The sequence below is a fragment of the Sinohyriopsis cumingii genome, chromosome 11 (genome assembly GCF_028554795.1).
Source record: "Sinohyriopsis cumingii isolate HCF-2022 chromosome 11, ASM2855479v2, whole genome shotgun sequence".
Classification (NCBI taxonomy): Eukaryota; Metazoa; Mollusca; class Bivalvia; order Unionida; family Unionidae; genus Sinohyriopsis; species Sinohyriopsis cumingii.
The window spans coordinates 75,919,729-75,931,997 of record NC_142971.1 but is presented as its reverse complement, the minus strand read 5'-3'; the positions used below and the strand labels follow the sequence as shown (position 1 = coordinate 75,931,997).

Genomic DNA, 12,269 nt, shown 5'->3' with positions numbered 1-12,269 from the left:
TGGAAAAAGAAGAAGTAATCATGATGAAGTCGAGATGGCCAGAACAAGAAGCCCATTTAGTCTCCTGTTTTGCCAAACACTTGGTCGACAAAATGACGGAATTGATCAAGAAAAATTGCTATGGATGTCAAAACGATCATCCCAGTCAAATTCAACACGATAAATGCCTGATGTTGAGTCAAGAAGAAAAATTGGATGAGTATCTGGACGAAGCTTGGAGTCTCATCTCGGACAAAGACGTGTTGCACCAGTGGTATAAAGACTTGCGTGAACATTCTTGTCCACCATTAACCACTCAAGAGATCCATCATATCGAAGCTCTCCTGAATCAGAGTGAGGAAACAGAACGAATAACCGTTTATTCGTCAGACATTTTCAAGCAAAAAGTCAGGATCGAATTGACAACTTATTATTACCTGTGAAGAAGAAAAAAAAAACACAAATCAATGGATACCTGGGAACTTTATTACCTTTTGAACCACAGTTCGTATACGGCTTCTTGGAATCCTGTCGTCTGTGCTAAAGATGAACTCCCTCATCGCAAACCTAAAGACCATCAAGCTTACGTGATCAACACGGACGACAGTCATCTCCCAGGAACCCACTGGGTAGCCGTCTACTTTCCTCAAGAAGGATGTGTGGAATATTTCGATTCGTACGGATTGCCCCCTTTGGAAGACGATATCATCGACTTTATGAGAAGAAATGCTCAAACCACCCGATTCAATAATGTGAAATTACAAGGCACAGATTCCTTGGTGTGTGGACAGTACTGTGTGTATTTTCTGCATCATCGCAGCCTGGGCTATTCCTTAGAACATTTAGTGACTCATTTCGATCCTCGTTCTTCTGCTAGAAATGATGTGAAAGTAGATCGATGGTTTTGTGACCATTATGCTTATCTTTTGTCTCAAGCTAGGAAACGTAGTGTCCATCAATGGCCTAATGATTTCCAACAGTGGAAATCACAATTTCATTCACAACGTTGTCAACCCTGTTCAAAGTAGATTGTATTTTAAAAAAATTGTTTGATGTTATTATTATTATTGTTAAAAAATGTTAGAGTTGTTGTTCAGTGTTAAGTGATTTTTGAATAAAAAATGTTGTGTTTTGAAAAAAATGCCTTTGTCTTTTGTTTAGCTATAAGAATGTTGGATTGATGCTCTTTGATTTCTTACTATCCCTCTCATGACACTCACTGAACGTTGCGTCTAGAAAACCGTGTAGGGGATGTTTTCCTTCACGTCCGCGCTTTGACTTTAAGAACCGGGGGTTGTTTCAAGTCTAACCAATCCATTGTCGACTCATCCTCCTAAGAAGATGTGCTCCAAACTAGCTAAGCTCAACGAAGCCTACATGAATTTGCATAGGGTCAGACACAGTCTGATACCGAAGCCAGAAGAAATAGAGAATGTGAGAATGTTAAAAATCACTGAAGACCTCATAGAAGAGCTCTTCAGAGAAGAAATGAACAGGGAGAAAGAAGAATGGACAGAGAAGTACAGACTTCAGAGACAGCAGCAACAGCAGCAACAACAGCAACAACAGCAGCAGCAACCTGAAGCTGACAGAGGCTTTGCCGATTGCCGTATCGACACCAAAGAGTTCTTCTTCTCTTTCCGAAGAAGCAGACCTATCGCCAGAAAGTCTATCCTCAGAGGACATCGCATTCTTAGAAACTAAAAAAGAATGCCATAGCAAAACAAAAAACCAGCCCTTTTCAGGGCTACCCAATACTCTAGAAAAGAAATAACTATTAATTTGCCAATGTGTGTAGGTAGAGTAGTCTGAATATAAACACTAACTCTTTATTAATAGTGGAAGTGTATGTGTTTGTGTGTTTGTGTTTGTAAGTGCTCAAGTAAGTTGGTATGGATAGTAGATTAAAATCATGTTTTTTTGGCTGTTAGAGGTGTATATTAGGGGTTAGATTGGATTGCTTTGCGTATGTGGATAGTCTATTGAAGTGATTTATAAAAATTTTACAATAGTGATGGGTAGCATAAAAAAGTGAGTGAGTGTTTCTTTTAGGTCCGCGCGTTGTTTTGGGCCATGATCTAGGTAAGATCAATTTTATGTTATTAGGGGGATGTTTTCCATCACGTCCGCGCTTTCACTATAAATTGAAACTCGCTGGGCAGTCTAGCTACCCTTGTTGATTGATCAACACAGCCAGAAAAATGAATAGCAGAATAGTGAAACTGTTAGAACTCCAGATGCACCTGGAATATGCCAGGCGCATAGTAAACGAACTATCAGCGGAGGCTATCATAGAAGAAGCAAGAATGAAGAAAGAAGAGGAGGAGAGAAGAGAGAGGGAAGAAGAGGAAAAGAAAAGAGAAGAGAGGATGTCGTTCAATATTCCCGAGATAGAGGATTGGGGTGTTGAAGCGAATCATCCTCCCTCTGCGCTCCCCAGAAGAGAGGTGAAAGAAGACTGGGGAAGAAGATGCGTGTGTGGCGCCAGGCCAGGAAGGTGCAACCATTAGATAGGTGCATCAGGAGTTAAAAAAACAGCCCTTTTAAGGGCTACCCAATACTCCAGAAAAGAAATAACTATCGAATTGCCATTGTGTGTAGGTAGAGTAGTGTGAAAATAAACACTAACTCTTTATTAATAGTGGAAGTGTGTGTGTGTGTGTGTGTGTGTGTGTGTGTGTGTGTGTGTGTGTGTGTGTTTGTAAGTGCTCAAGTAAGTTGGTATGGATAGTAGATTAATGGTTTATTGATTGATTCTTAGCGTATGTAGAGAGTATAGTTAGGGTTATATTATATGAAATGAGAAAGTAGGGGGATGTTTTCCTTCACGTACGCGCTTTCACTATAAGAACCCACAGTGTTGGTCGTTCGCACCATTCTACGGAATAACGGAAAGAAAATGGTAGCTGTATCTGACCTGTTCAACAACTTGAGACACTGTTATTACTGGATAGTAGATGAAATATATGTTGTAGAAAGAGTAGAAAAGGAATGGAAATATCCAGTTACAAGGGATTTTGTGACCAGACAAGTGAGGAGTCTGAAACTAGCTATGGATCTCCTTGACAGTATGTTACAAGAAGAAGTGAAGAAAATAAGAGGATTAATTAACCCTCCCTATGTAAGAGTAGGTAGCTTAAAGGAAGCTCTAGATAATACAACATTAGTAAGATGCTTCCTACAAGATATCTTAGTTTGGAGTGAGTGGTCTTTTGTGAAATGGGGTGTTGACCAACTTATAAAAGCCGAGGAACTTATGAAACGAGTGCTGACCAAAGAAGTAGAGAACATAAAGGAAAGGTGGACTAAAGAAAGAAAGGAAGAACAGAATAAGAAGAAGAAATTAGAATTCGACCAACTGAATAACAACTGGATGAAAATACAGGCTAAGTTCCGAGCCATGGGTCACCCGGACTGGCTGCCGGAAACAGAAAAGAAAAAGAAGAAAGGAATCATAGACAAAATAAGAGGATGGTGGAAGAAGTTAAGAAGTTAAAAAGAAGAAGAAAAAAACCCAAAGGCCCTTTTCAGGGCCCCCATATTTCTCAAGAGAACTCTGATGTATGGCCCTGCTGTAAGACGAAGTTTGAGGACAAGAAGATGTCGCAAATGCCCTTTATGTTAAGGGCATATTAACATAAACCAAAGGCCATTTTCAGGGCCAGCCATATTTCTCGAAAAGAGATAGCCTGTCCATTGCCTACCCCTTTTTTTATTTTATTTTTTAGAGATAGAGACCCTCCCTGTTTCAATTTTACATAGACCCTATACAGTCCCAGGGGTTTTTGGCCATGTTAAATTTACATAGACCCTATATTGTCCCAGGGGTTTTTGGCCATGTTAATTCCCATAGACCCTATATTGTCCCACGATTTTTCTCCATGTTAATTCCCATAGACCCTATATTGTCCCACGATTTTTCTCCATGTTAAATTTACATAGACCCTATATTGTCCCAAGGGTATTTTTAATGATAAGTCCCATAGACCCTATAGGATCCCCATTCACTACTAATATCCTTATTGAATAGTTCCTTGAATATTTGGCTTACTATGATGATAAAATCCATGAAAATTTGTATCGCATATACGAAAACAAAAATATATTTGTGATATATTCTAGCAATTTACCTGTATTCTGTGATGGTGCAACAAGTGTTTTTATATGACTTACTAAAATTATAGCACTTTCCTGTCTATTTATGTTTATTTTTTTTTCTTTTTTGCAAAGTGGATATTTGTAAACTTGAAAATGACGAGAGACTTTAGTGGTTCCAGAACTCCCCACCCCACCCCCTTTTGATCTGCACCCGAAACTTACCAATTACTGTAAGGCATGCGTCTCCAAATATGATCCCTACGATGTCTGGTTTAGGGTTAGGGCCATACTCTCGGAAGTTATACACGAGACACTGTAGACACATTGTGTCAGACTTCTTAACATTTGGAATTGTCAGCTGCCTCAGATCAGCTGAGAAATGAAACTTGTTGTCTGAAACAAGTAAATGAAAACGAGTTAAATGGAACAAGTAAAAATGACAAGCAGCAAAATATGTCACTAAAGACGAATGTGTAATTATGTGGTTTGGACCCGACATTTATGCCATTCGGCCAAAAGATCAATTATCCCAAAATATAGCGGATGCCCTTTAGTGAGCTGCATAACAAAATGTATTACTAGGAAAATTCCATTTACGGGTGGAAACATATGCTAATGCGGTGACAATTTCACATATCCTAGTGCGTGAGAATTTTATACTAGTGAGTGAGATAACAGAATCAAATTACAGTAACAATTCGATCTCTGCAGGTGACTAGGTAACATAATGTTACCTAGTCACCTGAAGATATGGGATTGTTATGGTAATATGATTGTGTTATTTCACTCAATATATACAATTCCATGTCTCTTAGTGAATGAGGTCATAATGAAATTAACGTGAAAACCCCACGATTCCTAGTTCGTACAATGTAATACTGTGTGCCTGTTCTTTACTAGACAGTGGCCTAACGATTTTATTGTTGTGATAATGCCTTGACTACTAATCGATGGGGTTATATAGTGTATGAATATTACAATTCGATGGGGTTATATAATGCATGAATGTTACAATTCGATGGGTTTATATAATGTATGAATGTTACAATTCCATGTCATATAGTGATTGTGTAGCACAATATGATTTTATATATATATATATATATATATATATATATATATATATATATATAAAATAAACTTACCTATTACTTTCTCCGGGTCATATGCTGTATGAACAAGAAAAGATACAATATTAACCAATTCCCCAGAATTAACTTAGTCAAGATGTGGTTCTTTTTCAAGTTTTGATCGTAATTAAGAGAGATCAAGTTACCTGGATTTATTTCATGATTAGTTAAACAACCCTTGATTGTACGTAAATATTGCATAATGAAACCTGCCGATGCTGACACGAAACAAAACTAATATAAACCAACATTGACTGACTACTAAGAGATTATGATGACAGTGGTGGTTTTGCAGTCCTCAAGCAATACGAAATTTTAAGTCAAGTTTAACTTGTTCACACTGCAAACAGAATTACATTAGATTCAGCATTTTGTCACGAAAGGTTGTATCTAAATAAGGTTCTATCTAAAATGTTGTATCTAAATAAGGTTGTATCTAAATACACCGTTACGTTCACTTGAAATGGTGACAAGTCCTTTAATAGCATTAACGTACATGTATTAGAAGTCAACACAAATGACATTGTAAACGACAGTGAAAATATAATCCATTGATTACTGACTAGTAATTGCAATTGTAGAACTGTTTGTATCATTATGTAATTGGGGAAGATTTATTTTATCATTTTTTATCTTTTAGTAACACATCTTAAGAACATTTACCTGTCTCGTGACCTGCATATTGTCTCTGCATCCAAGACTACACATTTCTGATCAGTACATTTGGAAGATGAATACATGTTCTTTTTGATGGCAAGGTTTTCTTTTAATGATTATTCATTGTGTATAAGCTCAAAAAGGACATACATCGATAACAAAGGATAACAGTTTATATGACTTCTACGCGGAATTAATATAACGAGTTCATAATATCCATATATTTATTTTGTGTATTCCTTTTCTAAGTCGTTGTTTGCAAAGTTGTATTCCGTGTCCATCACCAACCAGATGCAGACTATAGTACTGATTGTCTCATGTTTTATATCCTCTTGCAGTAACAACCATTTCAGCTGCGGCATAATATAACATTTCGATACTGATTCACATGTACAACACCGTTAACCTACCGAGCATATGTATCATAAATGAGTGTAGATATGGAATACCGGATTTGGCCTTTAGTGGAACACTGATGAATTTGAATTGATATGGGATACCAGATAAGACCTGTAGTGGAAGCCTGACAAATCTTTCATATAATTGTTGTACTGTTCTTCAGAGCCATTGTGACTTGGGACAAAACGATAATGTGACTAAATCATGTCAGTATAGTTTACAAGCGTTACCATGTTGTGGAACACAATTATCATTGCAGGAGAATACTGTATCATCTAGGCCAGAGACAGTGGGAAGGATGTGCACTAAAATTAACTTGTGCTAATTTGTTGTACCATATACGAATAAAGTTCTACTTGTTGTTTGTTGTTTTGTTGTTTATTTTTTTTGTTTTAAATTAATGTGATTATAAACGATGGATAATAAAATCACTCATAACAAGAAGCACATTTTAATATATGTGCACTCGGCTCCGACGGTATTTGTATAATAACAGTAAAAGAGTTTCGCAAAGAAGTTGCATTTCTTAGCAATTCTTATCCCCTTTCCAAGTTGGATTATGCCATGTGCGCAAAACCGTAGCTTAATAAAAACCATAACCACAATTGTACACAGATACTACATTTACAAAGTGTATCCCAATCCAGCAAGTTCAAACCTACACTAATCAGCTGATTAGGTCCTATAAAGATATATACGCTTATATATGTGGTGATAACAAGAGCGATGAAAGTATAGCACTTAGCATGTACGTCGCGGATAGACGCTACTGATTTGAAAAGCCGTGCAGCTTGAATACAGTCTATCAAATTTGGAAAAATACTGTTCAGCAATACTTGGGAAACCTATTAAAATCTTTAGTTCTCCTTGGTTTTGATTCGTGGCACTTGTAACACAATATCCTATCGCGAAAATGGAAGATAAGTGCCTATCCCAAGGACACGTTGAGGCAGCCAACACAGGCTGACGTCGACAGGTATTGAACCCTCGACTCTTATATTAGGAAGTAAAGCTCTACTAACTGAATACTGCAGATTCCCTGTTTTAAATAAATGAAACCGATCCTGATGGCGGACCAGATGTATTCTGTACAGAGTATGTATTCTAGACGTTTATGAAAGACGCTGTTACAATGTAGTTTTATATATTTAGTAAATGTGGCCGTATTTGATGGTATCGTGGCATTTTAGACGCATTTGATGACATGAATAATTATTTCTCATATGCATATGCTGTTCAATTTATTTTGGGTAGTTATTTTTGAATTGTGTTATGTATATTCAATTTGCATTGTGTGATATCTTTTCTCAATGGTTATATGATGTGTCGGTCTGCATTTTGCAACTGACCTTTGTCCACGATCAAGTTAATGGTCTACTTGAATAGTTGCGGATATTTGTAAACATCATAATACATAACTAATATTTCCATATGATTATATATTAAACATTCATAGCATTATTACTGGAGATAAAACATGTTTAATCGTATCTAAATGAAGGCATCCTGAACATTCTTTCAATTAAACTCTTTTAATGCTTTAGAAAGGAAATCACCATACATTTTTGCTCTACTATTGTGTCTTAGTTTTCTGTATTATAGTTGTTTACTTCAACGTTGCTCATTCCTACCGTAACATCCAAAGTGGAATCAGTCTTATTATTATGTTCAGTTTTTAATTTGAGTGGATCTATTTATTTAAGTATTTCCTGAATACATACAAAGTGCTAACTAATAACATTTGAATTAAACCATTTTTTAAATTATTTTGAAATCGTTTAAGGACCATTTTAGATTACACTATTGTGTTAGATGAAAACAATTTACATATCGCCATCTTCCTTACCATTGCCACATTAGCACGTTCGAGACTACAGTAATATCAGCACAATAGATATTGAAATTTGTTTGGAACACTACAGGAATTCATTCGGAACTTTATATCTTTGGATCTGTGATATAACTGTCAGGATGATTTGGGATTTAATTCACAATACTCTAAGTTCTTTAAAAAAACGTATTTTCGCTTCCTATTCTAGGGATATAAACTATTTGTTGAATTTCGCAAAACGTGTTCGTTTTTACTTTTTTCTGATACTAAATATACGACCAGAGATCTATAAAAACTGAAACCAGTAATATGCATTCTGTCGCATTTGTTCAAATGTCCTTTAGCTGTTTTATAATGTCAGTCGTGATGAGGACTGATTGAAAGAATTCTATAAAACATATCAATGGCATCAATGGCAATGGCATCCGTTGTGTCAAATTTGATCGAACTTTCTTCAACAAAGGTAGTAGGTAACCTTCATGTAATTATTTTGCACCTGCATCATCATTTCATAGCTGATCATCGTCTTTTGTATATATCTTAAATGCCTTATGCAAGAAACCTTTTTAAACAATTTTAAGTCTGGTATGTGGTGTTTGAGAGATCATTTCAATATTCTATTTTTACATCTGTATTTATAAATATCTCAAATGACTTATGCGATGGTACTTTTCGTACAGTTGAAACAAAATTAGACACGTCAAACAGATTCCAATTCTGCTGAGAATTACGTTTAATTGCTTGCTCATCTGTAGCAACTTAGTCCTTGTTTAACAGAGAAAAGTAGGGCAAATAGCGTTCATTTCTTTTCCAAAAGTAAGTCTATATCGGTTTGTCCGTTTTTATTACTGGCGAGATCACATTTGAATTTAGAGCCACATCGTTTGAACAGACGTGTACGGCCTTTTTTCCACCACAAAGGATCGCGTTTTGTTGAAGTTTGAGTTTAAACTTATTACAATGTTTGCTTCTTTTGGTTGGATTAGAAAAGCCTTAAAGACAGACTCATTAATGTTCTTCGTATCATTTGTGAGAACTATAGTTATAATTTTACTTGATATATTTAGTAATGATAGCCAAAATGCAGAGTCACTTATAAGTTTATATGTCCTAATGGCCAGGTAAGCTCATAAAAAAAATCAAATGCATACCACAATTTCTCTCATCTGATCCATCATTGCAATTTACAATCTTGTTACAAGTTTCACTGGCAGGGATGCATTTCTTCAAGTCAGCACACATAAAATCAGTGTTCGCTTTGCAACCTGAAATAAACAGTCCCTGAAGAGTTTTATGTTTCAATCGCAAAATGAGAAGAATTTGTAGGAATTCATAAATATATTGTTTCTGTCATTCTTTATTCTTTCTAATTGCATGAAATATTTTCAACAAGAACAACGAGTCATTAATTGTTTCACAAAAAGCATTACTTATTATTTAATGAACATGTTTACAGCATACACGTAGTACCAATGCTACTTCATGGCCTTGAACCCTGAAACTGATGCCATGGAGACAAAGATGAACTGAATGCATCTCATAATTGCAACTAATGGCGATTTGAATGTTTGGCTAGCATCCTTTATTATTTGTAATTGTTGTAATTGTTGTATTCAAAAAGGTAATACAGTTCCCTACGCCATTTTATTACTAAATGAATTTATAATTTATCCATGGTATCATTAAAACATATTCACACACGTGTTATATGGTACACAAAACAATTTTGTACTGATGAATGTGTACATATTTCATCTCTAATACAATATAGTCCACAAAACAATTATGTGACTATTGAATGCGCCCTTTTTCGATCTAACCTGAACGCACGCAGTATAGTTCACAAATCCATTTTATGACTTATGAACATGTACTCATTCCTGGTTTCCATAAGATGTATATAAGAACCAGTTTCTATAAAAACCAACTTATAATTCCATGTTGTTTCCCGCTAAAAAGTCACTGATGGGGAAACAAATAATTTATCAAATTTAACCTTACATTCATTGTTTTAGAATGCTACAAGTTTAACTCACAGTTTGATTAAATACATATTAATGTTTTGTCAAATGCTGCTTGTAAATTTACAAAACACTGCAATCACAAGATAATTGTTAATTAAGTGTTGTTTACCTAATTGGACCATAATATAAAGCTAATATAGTTACAAAACAAATAATGCAGAGATGTTCCAAAATATTTAGTTTGATTAAAATCTATAACAATTATCACCGGCTATGGGGTTAATAATTCAAAATATTAATTTTAGATTATTTAGGACACGAGTCAAATAAATGTCATAACGAGTGAATATCTGACGTTGACCCATCCTGCTTATCTGAATAACAATATTCGTAACATGATCTGTTTGGGTACTTTGGCGTGCTCTACATCTACACTATTGTCGAGAAGTAGTCATGTGCAAATTATTTGATGAAACTTGGCAAACTTTTTTCAACATAGCCTTGATGGTGTATGTGCTGTGGATGAGACTTGTTGGAGGTTGTGCATTATAAATATGACGATTGGTTCAGGAGGTCAAGAGGTCAAACACCTAAACATTAAAATAGATGTATAGCAGCCATATTGGAGACTAGATCATCGCCATATTAATATTGGACCTGCTGCATATTCAAAAAGTGTTACGACGAATCGAAATATTAAAAGATATCAATAAAAAATAAAAGGACAAACATTTGCAAGATGAGCTTTCAAGTTTTCACAGTTCTAATACTATAACTCTGACTTCTGTACTTCTTACAATCGTTTCCTTTGAGAGTTACTTTACAAATGTTTTCTATCAGCTGATCAAGTCATCAATTAAAACTTCAAATCTTTGCACCTCTAGTTTACCTGAAAGCCGTAGCTTGTTTAGCTTATTGCCTAGATCAGGCACTGCAGGAAGACTTCTAATGTGACTGCTGTTATGGTCTTATTGAACTTCAGCTGTGCAACATTTATAGTTAGGATCAATTAAATTATGTGCATAGTGCTAAATTTAAAATCTAATTGCTTATTTAGTAATTACAGCAATAACAAGCTTTCCAAGATCACCTTCATGGTGTCCATATTATTGATTAGATCAACTTCCTGTTTCATTTAGCATAACTAAATATTGCATAAACTGTTTTAATGACACCACGTATCAACACCTCTATATCTTATGGAGAAGTAACAATTAAACATAATTCAAGAGAAACGGTTGTTGTATAGGTCTAAGCAGAACCATTTTTATTCATGTAAACCACTTTTGTACCACTAACTGCACTTTTTAGGATAAAAATGTCGGCCAAGTTACAAAACGGTTCTTCTGTCAGTTCTGAAGGAGTAACAATAACAAACAATTGTTAACAGGAGAGAGACACCAGACGTTAAAATGGATGCTGAATGAAGAGTGTACAAACAATATCTGCTTAGCACACAGTTAACACTTGTTAGTAACTGTAAATAAATCTGTAACCTAGATTAAACATGAAAAGTTACTTATAAACATTACGTGTGCTAAGTTGAAGTTCTGTAACAGTCAGCCATAGCTGTGTCTGAGAATATACTGCTTGTCTTAGAGACTTCAAGGAACTTTGCCGAAAAAGGTTTCTAACAGAAGGCAGTGGAAGGAGTATACATCAAGGAATAGAGTATAACTAAATATAGAATTATTTTAACTTTTATAAACTAAGTACACGTTAGAATATTCTTAAGATATTTAGAGAATACAATTACTTTTCTCATGTCATTTATATGCTCTTTGGCTAATAAATGAGGCACGTACCACAATGTCTAACCGTCTCATCCCCTCCGTTTAGGCATTGTGGAATTCTGTCACATGTGAACACTGTTGCAGCAGTTTTACACTCGCCTCCGCCGCATGAAAACATACCCTCACTGCAGTCGGCCGCTGCTGGAAATTGAATAAGTCATTATTAACTAATAATCACAGACAAATGAAACGTACGTTTTCTTTTCTCAGGATGATCCAGACTACACTTCATATATACTTTATGTGCCCATTATTAATACGCACCCGACCGACAAAATAGTAAAGGCCTAAATATGCCATTGCTCATATTCTTTGGAAGATAAGGCCACGCCAAACGTTAGGACAGCATTAGTCTCATAATAAGCCAAACATACTTAAAGACAAATTTATTTATCTGCCCTCTGTTCTTAGCATTGAA

The 12,269-nt window shown here is 35.4% G+C and overlaps 1 protein-coding gene across 7 annotated transcripts in view; it reads right to left on the bottom strand.

Annotated features, from left to right (window-relative positions):
* Positions 1-12,269, bottom strand: part of LOC149788776 (contactin-2-like) — a 77,136-nt gene that overhangs the window by 22,586 nt on the left and 42,281 nt on the right. For 6 of the 7 annotated variants that reach the window (XM_089974874.1, XM_089974872.1, XM_089974871.1 and 3 more), the window contains 4 exons: positions 11,864-11,992; positions 9,246-9,359; positions 5,223-5,246; positions 4,300-4,470 (listed from right to left, as the gene is read on the bottom strand). In XM_089974874.1, coding sequence (XP_089831000.1) covers positions 4,300-4,470; positions 5,223-5,246; positions 9,246-9,359; positions 11,864-11,992 — 438 coding nt within the window. The remainder of the gene's footprint in view (positions 1-4,299; positions 4,471-5,222; positions 5,247-9,245; positions 9,360-11,863; positions 11,993-12,269) is intronic. The other variant, XM_089974876.1, reaches the window with a different exon arrangement.